At 38.1% G+C, this 18,048-nt stretch overlaps 1 protein-coding gene across 1 annotated transcript in view; it reads right to left on the reverse strand.

The window, feature by feature from the left end:
* Pdk3 (pyruvate dehydrogenase kinase 3) overlaps positions 1-18,048 on the reverse strand; it is a 66,687-nt gene that overhangs the window by 8,147 nt on the left and 40,492 nt on the right. Inside the window, exons 6-10 of the mRNA XM_021187890.2 lie at positions 13,783-13,860; positions 8,656-8,732; positions 7,055-7,156; positions 6,380-6,490; positions 2,400-2,513 (exon numbers count right to left, since the gene is read on the reverse strand). Coding sequence (XP_021043549.1) covers positions 2,400-2,513; positions 6,380-6,490; positions 7,055-7,156; positions 8,656-8,732; positions 13,783-13,860 — 482 coding nt within the window. The remainder of the gene's footprint in view (positions 1-2,399; positions 2,514-6,379; positions 6,491-7,054; positions 7,157-8,655; positions 8,733-13,782; positions 13,861-18,048) is intronic.

The raw sequence follows: 18,048 nt of genomic DNA on the forward strand, positions 1-18,048 counted from the left end.
GAGCATTAGTATCTAGCCAACACTACTTCTTATAGGCCTTGAAAGAACAATTCTCAACTTCATATGGAAAAACAAAATACCCAGGATAGCCAAAGCATTCCTGAATAATAAAAGAACTTTGGGAGGAATCACCATCCCTGATTTCAAGCTGTCCTACAAAGCAATAATGATAAAAAACTGCATGGTATTGGAACAGAAAGACACTTTGACCAATGGAATCGAAGACCCAGAAATAAGCCCATACATTTGATTTTTGATAAACAAGCCCAAACCATACAATGGAAAAAAGAAAACATCTTCAACAAATGGTGCTGGTCTAACAGCATGTCTATACATAGAAGAATGCAACTTGATCCATAGTCATCACCCTGCACAAAACTCAAGTCCAAGTGGATCAAGGACTTCAACATAAAAATGGATACACTAAATCTCATAGCAGAGAAAGTGGGGAATAGCCTTGAACTCAGTGGTTCAGGAGACAATTTCCTGAACAGAACACCAACAGCTCAGGCTCTAATATCAACAATTGATAAACAGAACCCTATAAAACTGTAAAGTTTCTGTAAGGTAAAGGACACTGTCAATAGGGCAAAACACAGTTTACAGGTTGGGAAAGGATCTTCACTAACCCTACATCTGACAGAGGGCTAATATCCAAAGTATATAATGAACTTAAAAATTTAGACTCGAATAAAGAGAGAATTCTCAACAAAGGAATCTCAAATGACTGAGAAGCACTTAAAGAAATCCTCAAAGTCCTTAGTTATCAGGAAAATGCAAATCAAAACGACCTTGAGATTTCCTTTTACAGCAGTCAGAATGGCTAAGATAAAAAGCTCAAGAGATAGCACATGCTGCTGAGGACGAGGACACAGAGCAAGGGGAACATGGGGAACACTGCTTTACTGCTGGTGGAAGTACAAATTTATACAACCACTTTGGAAATCAATTTGGTGGTTTCTCAGAAGATTGGGAATAGTTCTACCTCAAGACCCAGCTATACCACTCCTGGGCATATACCCAAAGATGCCCCACTATACCACAGGGACACTTGCTCAACTATGTTCATAGCAGTTTTATTCATAATAGCCAGAAACTGGAAACAACCCAGATGTCCCTCAACTGAAGAGTGAATACAGAAAATGAGGTACACCTACAAAACGGGATACTATTCAGCTACTAAAAACAAAGGCATCATGAACTTTTCAGGCAAATGGATGGAACTTGAGAGGAACCTGAGTGAGGTAACTCAGACCCAAAAGCACCAGAATGGTATATACTCACTTATTTGTAGATATTAGCCATAAAATACAGGATACCCATAGTCACGCTCCACAGACCCAAAGAAGTTAAAAAAGGAAGGCCTATGTGAAGAAGCTTGAACTCACTTAGAAGGAGGAATGAAATAGTCATAAGAGGCATATGGAGGAAGAGAACTGCATGGGAGAGGGGAATGGGGAGGGATCAGGGTCAGGTGTGGGGAGGCACAGGAGAGATAGCCTGATGGCTATGAGAATGAATGGAAATCCGCAATTGATGGTTGGGGGTTAGGGAACATATAGAGTAAGTGCCAGAGACTTTGGATAGGGGAAGCTCCCCAAAAATCAATGAGGGTGACCTTACCTGAGATTCACAGCAGTGGAGATATGGAACCTAAAAAGGCCACCTCCTGTAGCCAGGCAGGAACCTCAGTGAGGGATTGGGACACCAACCCACCCACAAAACTTTTGAGTGGGATGTAAAGTAAATTTTTTAAAAAGTCAAGATCTTCATGAGAGCAAGCATTTGGTATTTGTCTGAGTCTGGGCTACCTCACTTATTTCAAGATCTATAGATAATTTTATATAAGCATATTATTATTACTGAATTCTTACCACTTGAGACATTAAAACAAAAGACGAGAAGACTTCAGATTATTGGTATTTGTCTACTTTTAAACTAGGTTTTTCTTTTCTTTTTTTAAAAAAAGATTTATTTATTTATTTACTATGTATGCATTGTTCTGCTTACATGTATGCCTACACACCAGAAGACGGTATCGGATCCCATTACAGATGGTTGTGAGCCACCATGTAGTTGCTGGGAATTGAACTCGGGACCTGTGGAAGAGCAGCCAATGCTCTTAACCTCTGAGCCATCTCTCCAGTAACTAGGTTTTTCAATGGACATATAATTTTGAAAAACTAGATCTATGGTTGTAAAAATTTAAGTTCATATTTCCATGCTACATGATTTGTTATGTCTAGTCATAAAATCAGGGTGAGACATACAATGGCTTCATAAGTCTGATGTCTAGGTAAGAAATGATATAGTGTTCTTCTTGACTAGTTATGGGTACTTTCAGATATATAAAGTCAAGAGGCCTTTATACTAACAGAAAAAAAAAAAAACCACAGTACCTTCAAATAAATGACTGCATCAGTACCCACTCCTTCCATGGAATACAGTTTTAGATCTCCCTGAAAATATCTGGCATACAGTCGAGAAATTGGCAAGCCATAACCAAATCCAGCCTATTAAGAAAAGAAAATTAATAGAATGAGACCAGTACAAATGCTTCAGAGGGGACCACTTACAGAAGATTAAAATGAATCCCTGATTTGGATTTAAATCAAATGAATTAGTAACTCAATCTCTTTAATGCTGCGCCAATAACCTATAACCAAAATTCCCTAGTTCAAAAAACAAGCCAACAACAACAACAAAAATCAAAAAACACTTGTCAAGTTTGGGTATTAAAAAAAACCAAATGTCGTTTTTTATTTTTATTCTTTAGCATTTTAAAGTAAAATTTTAGCTATGTATGAACATAAAATCAGGGTAACTTTTTTTTGAGACAGGTTTCATGTATCTAGGCTGATCTTGAACTAACTCCTTATGATCTAGGGTTGACCTTGAGCTCCTGATCTTCTTGCCTCTTCCTCCTAAGTACTGGGATTATAAGCATAGAACCACCATGCCTAGTTTATGCAGTACTGGGGTTTAAAATCAAGTGCTTAATGCATACCAGGAAAGGATTACAACTGAACAATACCCTTTTCAAGTGTACTTATAATATCTGCAGATAAGTGTGGCTCTTGCCCCTTTAAAAAGAGACTTCTTTTTGAAGCAGACAGAGACCATTATGGAAGGCTGGAAGGCTACACTAGTCATAATGCAGAGAGCAACTGGCCATTGGGTGTCTGTCCTCAGTTGACAAACCTGTAACAAAATGCCTATACTTAAGGATCAGGGAGCATCTTGGAAAGGTGGGTAGATGGACTGTTGAGAGATCAGGATGTCTGCTGCAAGATAGTCACTGTCTGTCTGTCTGTCTGTCTGTCTCCCTCCCTCCCTCCCTCCCTCACTTCCTTAATTTCAAGGATACAAGATGGGAAGTGGAGGGAGAGGGAATAGGAAGTAGATCTGTGGGGAGCAACGGCGAGTGAAAAATGATCGAAATACAAAGTATGTTGTATCAAGTTTTCAAAGACTAAAAATAGTATATTAAAAAGCAAACATCCATCAAGTGGAATTTGATCTGATGACAACACAAAAACACATTCACTTTCAAGTTTCATTATCAGATTTTCCTTGTGACTGAAGTAAGAATTAATAGCACAAGAGTTGAAATTTTTTGTGAGACAGGGTTTCTCTGTGTAGTCCTGGCTGTCCTGGAACTCACTCTGTAGACCAGGCTGGCCTCAAACTCACAGCGATTTGCCTGCCTCTGCTTCACAAGTGCTGGGATTAAAGGCATGCGGCACTACTGCCAGGCAAGAGTTGAAATTTACCTATAAGATTAAAACACTGAAAATATCTCTTAGGTCCTTCCTAAGGAACTAGAAAAGCTACAGTATGGTGATACAGTGAATGGGTATTTTTAGAAAAAAATTAATACCTTTCTATATTTCAATGTCATCAAACTGCCAGCCAACATACATTTTTAAACAAAAGGTCACAGACAAGAATAAAAACGATGATATAATAGAAATGCCTTATCTATGCAGTATCTACCACACAGTCAAACTTAGTAGGACGGTTCAATTTGCTGACAAACCTGAGGTCAATATCTGGGTCCATATAAAGGCAGAAGTGATGATTGACTCAACAGAGTTGTCTTCTGACCTTCTAAAGCATGAGTTGACAGGCATAGTAGATACTCCCCAAAAAAGGAAATTTGGATCTATGGAGATGAGGCATGCCATGCGCTAAGTCGTTTCCTACTGTGTAAAACAGTGGCTTTCAGGCTGTACCTCATCATGGAAAAGTATCATTTGGCTCTACTGCATAGATGTATAGGCGATGGATGGATGGCTCTTCACTTTACAGCGCACACAGACATCATGTGTCCAGTATCATAAATAGGATATAGGCTAGTGATATTTCTAATGTAAAAACGTACCACCTATAAACTTATCTAAGTAAACTGGGGATGTATAACTACATAAGTACAGTAAGATCATTTCAGGTGGTTGGTGGGTAGAGTGCCAGCTGAGCACACCAAAGGTCATCAATTTGATTCCCCAACCTCTCCTAAACTGAGGAGGCACACAGCTCTGTTCTTCAAGTAGGAAGATCAAGAGTTCAGGGTCACTGTAGCTTCAGCCAGCTATCAGCCCACCTGGATGACATCAGACTGTGTCTCGAAACCACCACCACAGACTAGATCTTGTGCTGGTGAGGCAGTGGAATGGGTCAAAGTACTTGCTGGCAACCCTGACAATCTGAATTCAATCTTTGGACCAACAAACAGGTAAAGGGACAGAATTCAACTTCATAAAAATGCATGTGCACATACACTTAACTTACTCCTCTCACACAAATAGTTAAAATTGTTTAAATCTGTCATCACAGCTAGAAAGTTGGCTTAGCAGTTAAGTGCACTTGTTGCTCTTGCAGAAGACCCAGGCTCTGTTCCCAGCACCCATGTGGTTACAACCATGTGTAACTCCTGTTCTAGAGGATCCAATGTCCCCTTCTGATCTCTGCTGGGACTAGGCATGCAATGGTGCACATACATACATACATACAGGCACGCAAAATACTTACACACATAAAAGTTTAAAATTTGTTCAACTAAAAATATACGAAGGAAGGTCAAGATTCATAAAACTCTAAGCCATTTGCAAAGGAAACTGTTTCTAGAACTGCACAGCTGTGTACCTACTTTAAAGTTGAGGACAGTTTATTAAGTGGGAGCGATGTGGATGGAAGCATTTCTTCCAAAGCAACCATAATAGTATACCAGAAAGCTCACAGACTGCTCTACCATTCATTTTCTTTGACCCTTTCTCCCTCATGGGAAGGTGGATAAATACCAGTCTCCTGGAGTCCTCTGTTTCACAAAGAAAACCATGGCATAAAGAGCTACCCTCAGGATGCTCTTTTAAAAAGGCATGCAACAGACAATCCATATTCTTTTTAAACAACTGAGGAAGATGCAAAATTTGTACCAGACCCCGGTCAGGGTAATACTATTCCAAATTGATCTTTTATGAATTTTCTTGAATCATGTATAAATGACTTCCTCAGTCTTCCACATGCTGAGTTAACAAACTCTGCCTCAAATAACAATGTAAAGTGTTTGATTTTATTCATACAAATAAAATATAATCTTATGTGCTTATCAGTCAGGTAGGACTTTAAAATAAAACTTAATTTATACCCTGAGCCATTTTGCAGACTGATAGATACATTGCTGTGTTTAATAACAAAGGGTTCAATTGTTGTTTGTCAATTAGAAACACTCAGCAGGGGAAGAAAGTATGGCCCTCCCAGGAAGAAATGCTGCCATGGTAACCAGAGGCTTTGCTCACTGCCTGAATTAAGGCTCAAGGTTATTTCTAGAGTGCTACAGAGAGACCTCTGAAAATACATACATCACCTACATATTTTGTGCTTACATTATTCAATGTGAAAATTCCAATGATTTTATAATTAAATACTTTAATTATATGAACAAATTGGACAGTGGTGACCCAAAAGCTGTGGGTGACTCCTCCCAGGGAGAGCAGCACTAAAATCTCTCCTCCCTAAGCTGAAGCCATACGTTCCCATCGTCCCGTTGCTCACTCATGGGTAATGTCCAGCTCTCTGAGGGGAGTGCAGAATGTAAGTGGCTCTCCAGCAGCAGTCTTACCACAGAGAAAAGCTTTTCCCCACTGTATTTGGGAGGGAAACACTCAGCTTGGAGTGTTTCTTGGATAAATTAGAAAAGCACTCTCAGTTCAAAGGAACTCCCAGACTAAATAGCTAAGGCAGAAAGGTGCCTCTGCTCCCAACCATGCCGGACGCATCCTTGGTTTTAGGCAAGGCTAGTACAACCACCTGAGGAGATGGACAGCTCCCCACGCCTTTATTAAAGACCATTTCTTCTGCAGTAGTCTGCCATGCTTACCAAGGGAGCAGCTCTTGTAGGCTCCAGGCTGGGACGAGGAGCAGTTGAGTACATGTAGTTAAAAAGACGGTCTATTTTTCGAAGTGGGACTCCACCACCTAGGTCACTTATCTGCAGTGTACAACATGTTAAAAATAGAAGGGGAATCAATCTATGCTCAAGAAGGAGTTGACAAGAGCTCATTAAATAAAGTACACGCTAGGAAGGCTCTAAAATGAGTAGGGGCTTTGAACTCCCACTGAAAAGTGGTTCCTCCGGGGCCAGCGTAAACAAAGGAGACAGAATAGTACAGCAAAATTTGACAGGCTTGGGACCAAGGTCCTGCTAATGAACATCCAATGAAGTAACTTCAGCCAAAACTCCAGCACAATATAGTCATGTTTCTATAAATGAGAGGGACACACTCTAAGAAATGTGCCATTAGGCAATGTCATCGTGCAAATACTATAGAAGGGGCTTATACAGAACAAGATGACTACAATGTCACTAGACAATAACATCTTATGGGACCACCACTATATATGTGGTTAGTTCATTGCTGAGGAAGCACTAAAACATGGCTTTACTTACAAATAACACACTCAAGAACAGCCGGGTCCCTTTCCTTCCCTCTCACACTATTAAAAACATACTATTAAATCAACTGATAAAGTCAAAATGCAAACAAAAGATTACCTTAATGGACAAGTCTTCTTTACCCAGCGTAACGAGAGTTTTAACAGCTGGGTAGCCTTCTTTTTTATCTTCATGTAGTTCAACTGTTGCTCTCATTGAGTTCTGAAACAATAAGTTCTTTCTGAAAAAACATGCTGCTGACTTGCAAAGTACAATTATATTAAAGGTACTGATTATTTTTGGTGCTGGGGGTGGAACCTAGAGCCACACACATGCTAAGCATGTACTCTACCACTGAGCTACACCCTTAGCCCTGAAAACCACAATTTCAAAAAAGAAGCAAGCACAAGATTACTTATATATGATAATTACGTTGCATAGCTACTATTAATAAGATTTATGTGGATTTTTTTTTTCCTCTACTGAGCTTGGCTATCCATGGATTCCTGTCAAGGATATTTTCCCTAAGCTTCTATTTTGCATTTAACTGTAGCCCCATTCCATATGTTAAATAGTTTTGTTTCCTTTGCGGGGTGGGGCTTAGGGGGACTTAGGGATTTTTTTTGTGGGGAGGAGAGTTGTTGGGACAGGGTCTCACTAAGACGACTGGGCTGGCCTTGAATTCATAGAGATACATCTGTTTTTACCTGCATGTGCCATCATGCCTGGTGGCTTTAAGGTTTTAAAAGTATTCATCTCAACCCAGAAAGAATGTTTTTATTAAATGTAATGCGGCTACAGGAGCTGGTTTGTGCATTTTAAATGCTATTTATCACTTGCATTTATAAAGCACCTATCCTCTAATATGCAGGCAGAAAAACGGAAGGGATTCATACTTCTCATAAAAATTAATCTCTGGACTAAAAAAAGGATAATATCCATCAAAAAGAAATTCTGCAAAGTTCCAACTGGCAAAGAGAATGCTCACAACTGCATGACCATCTTAATGTTACAGCAGTAGCATTCGTGTTCTTGGGAAGAAACCAGCACAACTAGTTCTTTGGGTATTTAATTTAGTGTTTTATACATTAAAGTGATGAAATGTTAGCTCAAATACCCTGTACTCATAACACTGCCACTGTAAATATCACTGGCAACTGGATAACAAAAGCAACAGCTTAGGCCATAAAGAGTCTGAAAAAGATTTTGTTTTCTTTCCTTTTACATCCAGACTCCACATTTTTCCTCCCCTGCCTCTATCAGGTCTTCTGAAATGATTCAAATTATAAAACAGTTACAGGATCTCCCAGGACTGGAAGGACTAATGCATTAGCACAGCTAATGCTCCAGAATCATAGCTACACAGAAGCATGTTTTTATTTTGGTCTGGTAATCACCAATAAAACCTCTGCTAGGTTTGAAAATCTAAAAAGCATCTCTAACCTCCTAACTGAAAGAAAAACAGTACAGATTTGATGTGAAGTCACCAAAGAATAGGTAAGTTTCTAAATCAATATGTACTAATATTCACAAAACTATATTGTACACAGCAATTTTTCATCTCAGTGTACGGATTATAAAGCCCACAGGATATCAGAAATAGACTTCTTAAAATGGTTATGCAAAATCTTTTTCTTATGCTAATCTAATGAATCCATTATGCCCAGAATCAAAGCCATTTAAAATGAAGTCTTCTTCCCATGTTTTAAAATTCCACTTACCTTGAACAACTCAAATAGCATGTGAAACAGATGTGACGGCACATACACTACCTGAATAGGTTTGTTTGGTGCTTTGGCTGAAAACAGAGACAAAACCATCAATGAATAAGGACCTAAAGTAGGAGAAGTCAAAAATAATGCTTCTATTCTATTTTCCAAGTGCATCAAACAAATCTCCGTAAACGACAAATAATACAGATTCCCACAACTGAGCAAAGCTTCCAGATCACACAAAACCACAGTGACTAACTCCACTTCCTTCGCTGCAGCTTTGTGATCCCCGAGGAGATCAGCCAAGCTCTTTCAAACTTTGTGGAGCAAAACTGGAAGAGGATCACTTGGAACTTTTCAAATCAGAAGTGCAGATCTGCTATCAACCCCAGCAATCATTTGTGAGAGCAGAGCCAAATGAAAGGGGTAGTAAGTTTGGACTTAAAAGCACTATGGTTTGAATTCAACTATTCACTGAAACATTCACCTTAAAGGCTCGACTAGCTGCCAGATGATAGGCTCCAGGGAAATGAAGCAAGCAAGAAGGCTCTAATACAATGAATGCTTAATCCACTGATGGATTCATACATAATTCAACGATATTATTGAGAAATGGTAGAAAATAACAGGCGGGGCCTGGTTAAAGTCAGTTCTTCGAGCATGTCCTTGAAGAAGGTATCTTGCCCCTGGCCTGTTCTTTGTTCTTTCCTGGTACTGGTGAAGGGAGCAGCTTCATCACATTCTCCTGCTGCCATGATAGTTTGCCTTGCCTCAAGTCCAAAGCAATGGAACCAAGAGACATGGACTAACACCTTTCAAATTGTGAGCCTAAACCAACCCTTATTACAGAGACAAAAGTAATTAAAATGTGCTATATTATTATAAACAGGGCATAGTATAGACTAGACTATGAGGTTCACGGAATTTTCTACTACAATGAAATCCTTAAGCATCTATAGTATTCTCCTTGAACCAAGGTTCTTCTAAGGAACATCAAAGAAATGGAACCTAATGCAAAGCACTAAGAACAGTATGTGGAAGAGAGACGCTCAGCATGAAAAGTCCTTCTTCCTCATGACACACAATCAGGTAAGACACTGAAAACAAACTTTCTCAACTAGAACAGATACCTTATAACTCAGAATTTCCTCCAATAAAGTAATTAACAATAATATCAATTAGAGCTAATAATCATTGGTTCTAAGTAATTTATTATGAGCTTCTCTATTCACCATGTAATTGTATCCTTATGATAATATGTAGTGATCATAGAGTAGGCGCTATCAGTTACAGATGAGCAAACAAGCTTTGGAAAGCTGATATGACCATGGTAACAAAAGTGATGCTGAAATTGGACACACAGTGTGCTGTTGGTTTACATCTCATGTGTCATTAAAGGCCATATGTTAAAGACTTGGTTGCTAGTCTGTGGTACAAATAGGAGGTGGTAGAACCATTAGGAGGTAAAGCCTAGTGTGACGAAGACATTGAAAGCATGCCTCCAAAATCAATGTCAGTCGACTCTAGCTCTTCCTCCCTCTCTCTTGCTTCCTGGCTTCCATGAAGTAAACAACTTTAGCCCATCATATACTCCCTGCCATAATGCAGCATCCTGCCATGGGCCCTACAGGCATGTGCAGCAGTTTGACACCGTAGCACTTACAAAATTGATACCAGAGAACCATACAATTGACTTGGTCAACACACACACACACACACACACACACACACACACACACACACACACACACAGAGGGTGGGGAGGGACCCTAATAGTTTTAAGTATTTAAGTAGTTTATGGTTTTGTATTGAGCTATACACATAGCTGTTCTAAATTGTGGATCAGACACACATTTGTAATGATAGAGCCAAACTATCATGGATGGAAACCTCTAAAATCATGTATTAAAATAAATCTCTCCTCTTTTAGGGTGTTATCTCAGCTATTTTATCATGCTAACGGACTGTACCTAATACAATTGGCCTAAGAACATTTTTATCAGGTAGGGGGATAAGACCTAGAGCTCCATGTACCTTTAAAAAAGTACTCTACCAAGGAGTTATGCTTTAAGGTCCCAAGGCCTTTGATGATAAGTTATTTATAATATTTAGTGATCTATTTAAATGGTTGAAAATCTTCTAAAAACAGAAAGCCAAGGTCCTTTTACCTTCCCCCTCTCTGTCCTCTTCATTTCTGCTGTCGTCTTTTAAAGGACAGTTCCATTCTGTTCTATAAACCTGACAATTTTATTTGTTCCCTAGAAGCTCTATTAAGAAAGTTAAAAATCAGTAATGTTGGTAATTCTCTATGTAAGTACCAATCACTATAGAACAGCCACAAAAGTGATATTTCCTTCCCTGTGAGTCAATTCATGTGTTACTTGGAGGAAATACTTTCAGCCTTATAGTGGAATGGATTCTGTCTATATTCTTCCAATTGCTCATTAAGACATCACCCCTTTTAGAATGTATCACAAACAGTCTGGAGGTTTGAATTGGAAACATCCCCGAAAGCTCATGTATTTGGACACTTGGTGACACTATTTAGGAAGGCTATGGGATATTTAAGAGATGACACTTTGCTGAGGAAGTATTTTATTTCCTACTGGCTTTTATCCTTCTTTCTCCTATCTCTTTCCTTTGTGGTAATGAGAATGTGATTAGCTGGCTTCCTTCTCTCACTGCCATGACATGCCTTCCCCACCACGAAGGAGACTATTCTTCTGGAGCTATAAGACAAAGTGAACTCTTTCCTTCTTAAGTTGCTTTTGGTCATGCTATCTTATCATGACACAAAGGTAACACTGCAGAGTGTATGTCTTTCTTATGTGCTATGAATTTTCCCTATTGTGTCGAATCACTCTCCTCTTGGGTAGCCCTACGGTATCACCAAATCTTCCAGCTTCTTTTGCATGGTATGCATGCTATTCTTTAGGAATATTTAAATTAGATTCAGTTGCTTTTTAAAACGTGCTACATGGCCATCTCTGGGGTTGTAGACTGTCACATATATTTTTTACATCTATATTATACAGCCCATTAACCTAGTTATAAAAAGTACTCTACCTTACAAAAGTGTGCAAGGGAAGACACGTCTCTCAATCCTGATAACCCTGTCGCAGTTGAGGGTTTGGATAGACACAGAAACTGGAGTTTAGAATCATTCATCCTCTGAATTTAATAAAGAGAGGCATTTTCTGGCAGTAACAGTGCAGCAGAGAAATCCAATAGTAGTTAAGTGTTATTTATGCTACTGGCTTTTGCCGAAGTTTAACCTACCATGGTTGTGATTTTGTTTAGGAATTCAGTTTAGAACTAAGTTCAGTGTTCCTTTCCCTTTGGATATTGCCCAGAGGAAGAAGGCCGACTTGGAGTTTTAAAAATCGAATCAAGACTCCACTGGCTTTAGAATAAGCCTTTAGTAAGGAAGATGACAACCAGAAAGACCTTCAAATACTAAAATGAAGGTTTTACTTCATGGTAATGTTATTCACATTCGGCATCTGGTAAGTTGTTCTAGGACAACACACTCACGTTACTGTTGGTAGCAGAGCCTAGACAGTATAAAGCTACTCCCTGCAGGCTTCCCTTAGACTAGCTTTCAGCAAACTAATCCCAATCTTTTGGCTTCTTTCCTGTTCTAGTTGTTTGTACACTCAGCTCGGCGCCCACTGTCCCTCTCGTGGATCACTGGAGAAATGGCTGCCATGTCTACAGTAGTCTATTCCTTTTTGCTCAGTCCTGGCCTGGTCTATCACTCAGCATACTTCTATCTGGCTGTATTCTTCCACATGTTGGCACAAATGGGTTGCTATGGACTCAGTGTCTGTGTCCTTCTCAAGTCAGACCTTGAAACTTAATTTCTAAAATGATGGCACTTGGAGGTGGGCCCTTTGGAGTTCATTGGTTCATGAGAGTGGGACCTTATGAACGGGATTAGCACTCTTATAAAAGACACCCCAACCCCAGAGAGCTCCTTGGCCCTTTCCTACATGTAAAGGCACACCAAGAAGTCATCTGTAAGTCAGAAAATAGGCCCTCAGCAGACACCAAATCTGTTAGCACCATGATCTTGTACTTCTCAGCTTCCAGACTCAAGGGAAACAAATGTCTGTTATTTAATCCACCCAGTCTTGGATGGTTTTGTTTAGCAGCCTGAAGGGACTAATACAGTGGTCCACTTATAAGCCTCCCTGGCTCCCTTTGCTGGTTTTATGGGATTCTTTTATTGTGGTTGTAATGGGGCCTGAGAAGCAAGCTGAGCGCTTAGTTTATCTTGTGGCAAACAGCATCATTAGTTATATAAACAGCCTCAGAATTCAATTCAACCTTTTCAGTCCAAATTTCAAGGAAATGAAAAACATTTTACAGTTTGTTTTCTTCTCTTAAGTTTAAACAACATTCTCTAGGAGTCATCTAAAGGCTTGCTCAATTATGTGTACTTTTCTTTGGGAATATTACAGTTGACATTTCTTTTCTTCCTTTTAGAACCATGTAAAATGTGTTTGGCTATGATTCTTCCCTTATCCTGATGATTAATAGAGGCTTGTTGGCTTTCTAAAATAAGATGAGCAGAATATGAATATTCCCTAATAGCACATTTCTAAAAGTCAATGAAAAAAATGGTCTGGGTTTTTTTATGTTTGAGACTCAAGAAATAATAAAGTCTATTTTGCCAAGTCATTGCCTGAAACACCATTAGTTGAAGCAGCACTTAATAAATGTCAACAGAATTCTATATAGACACAAGGAATTTTACTTTCTGATAGCTTTCCTGTAAGAAAAGTAGAAACTGGAAGTTAAGCAGAAAAAAACCCCACATATAAAAGGAAAGGTGGCAACATAAGATTAACCCCCAATTAGGTGAGAGGAAAAGGCTACTAATGAGCACAGGGTACACTGCACAGTCCTTTTCAAAAGGGACTCATTACATCCCCTGTTGACTAAGTGGATATGAACCATTTTGAAACAACATAAAGATGGCAAGGCAGTTCCATTTTAGGACCTCTTGGACAGACAGTTTGGATATCATTAGCATTTAAGTCCCCTTTGTACTTAACATTAAAATACTTTTTCTTGCTATGGCTATACCACCCTGACCCAGCCTGATCTCATCTAAAGTGCTTTGTCTTTTACCATTGAATTCTTGAACTTCTAGCTCTGGAGCTACCAGGTAATACTGTTCACAAAGCATCTTGGCTGTTTCATATGCATCTGTTAAGAAAGAAAAATTTAATTGTATTAATGACAGATATAAACATGTGGGTGTATATATAGAAATAAAGAATTTTTCTAAAGGGACTTCAAATGAATCAAATACCATCTTTTAAAACAATCTCTTGATTTCAATAATTACTATGACTAAAATATTTCTCTTTTCTATGTTTTTTCTCTTTTCTATGTTTTAACAACCACATCCATATCATAATCATAGACTAGTAACAATAAAGTTAGGTTTATGCTAAGTATATAACTGTTTAACTTTTAAGTACTGGTAAAAGATATTTTTCATGGAAATTTATAAACCCAGGACTGTACTTCTAAGCACCACAGAATCTGAGTAAATTGTAGCAAGACAATACTTTCTGTAATTTAAAATATTGACAGCTGTTAGACCTGGAGAGATGGCTCAGCAGTTTTGAGCACTTTGTGCTCTTGTGGAGGGCCTAGGTTCAATTTCCAGCATCCAATGGTGGCTCATAGCCACCCATAACTCAAGTTCCAGGAGACCTGATGCCCTCTATGGCCTCTGTAGGCACTAGGCATGTATATGGTATACATATATACATGGAGGCAAAATATTCATACACATAAAATATAAGTTAAAAAATGCCAAAAGTTATGATCTTCCCGTTACTAGCAAATGAAACCCCAGTAATTAATAATCAGGTTTTCATGAGGTGCAGAATTTACATTATTTGAACCACTCATTGTCTTTAAAATATCTGTTAAGTTGGTTAAGAATAACAACTCAGAGCTGATATAAAGTTTAAGGTGCAAGAGTGGGCTTTCAACAGGAGAAAATAGACATCACCTAAGAAAATCAAGGCCATTACAAAAATAGCTAGAATACAATTGTAGAAAGTTTAAAGAGTGGGGAATAAATGAAGAAAGTAAGGTGACTCATGACATATTTATTAACTTTTCTCTTGAACTGCAATCCATTTTTAAAAGGAAAAAGAACACTGAAAACCAATCTGAGGAGAGGATCTGTGGCTTCCATTTACTATAATGTTATATAGAACTTAGTTTAGTGCCTGTTTAGGGGGCCAATTTCTAGTCCTTGGCTTGATATTATAGGCCTTTGGTAACTCACTTTAAACACTCTACTGACACATAGTTCTTATATAGGTCAAGCATTTATAGTGAACATGCAATTCACTATAATATTTAGTATTATAGTAGTATTTAGCATCTATAGTAGTATTTATAGTATTGAGTAATATTTAGTACTATCTCAGGTTGTACAGCTCTTATCACAATGAACATTTTTATCACTGCAGTACTGGCAGCTATTACTCTCTGCCCTTCCCTGCCCTGCCCTTGGTGACCACCATTCTACCTCATCTGATGATCATTCTGGACAGATCAAATGAAGTGAATCCTGCAATATGTGGCTTTTCATGACTTGTTTTTTTCCCTCAGCATAGTGTTTGCGATGGTTAGTTCTGTCAATCTGACATAATCTAGGGTCACCTAGAAAAGGAGTCTCAATGAGGGACACTGGTCTATACACATACCTAGGGGGATTATTTTGATTATATTAACTGAGGTGGGAATATCTGCCTAATTTGAGTATCACCATTCCCTAGGAAGGGAACTCTAAACTAAGTAGAGAAAGCAAGGCAAACACTAGCATGCATGCATTACTTCACTATTCTTTGGCATTGATTGCAGATGTCATGTGACTAATTCTATTAACCTCCTTCCACTACATTTCCCTGCCATGATGGAATGAAACCTGGAATTTAGAGCCAAATAAACCCTTCCTCCCTTAAGTTGCTCTTTATTGTAGCAATAGGAAAAGAAACTAAGACAGTGTTTTCAAGGGTCATCTATGTTGTAACATGAACCAGTAGTCATTCCATATATTTAAAGTTCCTAGTACATGCTTTTGCTTCTCATGTAATAGGAATACGAAAGCAATGAACTATAAGGTAACTCCATGTAAACACTTGAGAACTACCGACTGTTTATCAGAACAAGACTTTTCAGTTTCATCTTTACAATTTCAAATTACTTTATTATGTTTCACGGGCACATCTGTAATGTTCTCAGCTCCATATGAGCTTCATGGAGATGATGAACACTGTGCATAGAGAATGTAATCACTTAAGATTCAACAGGTGACAGAAGGAAAGATAGAGAGAGAGAAATAAGCTCCAGAGAATTTAAATGTTAAAATTTGACAGTAAACACCGTAAAATAATAGAAAAGTAAGAACAGGGTATGTTCAGACTCTTAAGTTCATTTATCATGCATTGCTACCAAATCAGAATTTCATATTCTAATCATATATTATCTGTCCACGCATTAAAAAAAAATCACATCTAGTTAAACTAGAGACACCAGAGACAGAGACATCAGACTAATTCTGACAAGATACAACAAACACAGAAAACAAAAAGCAAACAGCAGTAAGAACAGAAAATAACTTTAAAAAATTAGACCTGTGAAAACAGACATTAAAGTGGGGTTGAATTTTCACACTGAAAAAAGAATTTTAAACTACACTAAATTTGCAAATTTTCTCTAGGACATAATAAACCTCATTAATTATATATATAAATACTTCTGTTTTGAGAGAGAGAGAAAGAGAGAGAGGGAGGGAGGCATGGAGGGAGGGGGAGTAACCAGGTCTTTTTGCTTTGGCTAGTCTACCAAACAATGCTACATCTCCACCTAGTGACGTGATAGCACAAAAGCTGACCATGAACTTTTAGGACCCCAAATACTGAAATTTATAATGCTTCACTATCTATATACAAAGTCTGTATACCACAACTCCTCCAGATATATAATAATGTTTAAATATTGAACTTCTTTTACTATAAAATAGAGACAGAAACTAAACTTAATAAATGTTCTAATTATCTACGGCATTAGCTTTGGCATTACTATAAGCATAGTAACACTGAAAACATGCTAGGCATATACAGTGTGTGGAGAGCAGCCAACTTCAAACTTAGTATGGCTCTTAAGATCATATATGAAAGAAATACTTTTAGTTTCATTATACTATGTAGTGGATCAATGCTTAATTAAGAATTATCTCATTATTCTTGAAAATCTCAAGACATTGCAATGTAGACTCACACACATTGGTCAACCAACAGATGTTGGAAGTATTACTAATAAAAATTTATATTAGTATGTACAAATTCTAAGAGAATACTAAAATGCTTTGGATAAAATACATACATAAGCATCTGACTAAGGGATGGGTGTATAGCTCTGGAGTAGAGTTCTTGCTTAGCATATAAAAAGCCTTGGTTCAACCCCAAACACTATAAAAGCAAAAAATAAAGCATTTGCTAAGTGGAACAATCCTCTGGCCAATGAGAAAGTTTTTACTATTCAGTCAATTATGCTAACAAATAGGCCAGTGACATGCCTTTAATATCGGAACTCAGGGTTAGAAGGCAAAAGCAGGTGGATCTCCCTGAGTTTGGGGCCAGCCTGGTCTACATAGTGAGTTCCAGACTAACCATGTAATTATGGAGAGAATCTAAAGTAATTTAACGTAAACTACAATCACTTCAAAAATCTCAACAACCAAAATACAGCTACTGGTCTGGGCACTTCCTTTATATCTAGAATTTTTTTCTTCTGTAAAATAAAGTCATGAATATTTATTTTGATTTCAGTTCATGAGAATATGTGACAATTTAGTAGTATCTTGGCATAGGAAAATTGCTTGATGGAGATAAAATATCAGCTCCCTAAAGCAGCAGTTAAAAAAAACAAGTATCCAGGAGTGGTAGCATAGCCTGTAAGAACTGCATCCAGGAGGCCAAGGTGAGACAATTATTAGAATTTGAGGCTAACCTCGGCTATAGAGTAAGTAGTAGGTCAACCAAGACTACAGACAAGAAGACTTAAAAGGTCTTAAAAAAATCAGGAAACTATAGCAACAAACTTGGAATCCAAAATAACAAAATTAAGTCTATTTTATCAATTTTTAAAATTTTTTTTTTACTTTTTTCACATTTTTTATTAGATATTTTCTTTATTTACATTTCAAATGCTATCCCGAAAGTTCCCTATGCCCCCCCCGCCCCTGCTCCCCTACCCACCCAATCCCACTACTTGGCTCTGGCCTTTCCCTGTGCTGGGTCATATAGTTTGCAAGACCAAGGGGCCTCTCTTCCCAATGATGGCCGATTAGGCCATCTTCTGCTA

This window comes from Mus pahari, chromosome X (genome assembly GCF_900095145.1).
Source record: "Mus pahari chromosome X, PAHARI_EIJ_v1.1, whole genome shotgun sequence".
Lineage (NCBI taxonomy): Eukaryota > Metazoa > Chordata > Mammalia > Rodentia > Muridae > Mus > Mus pahari.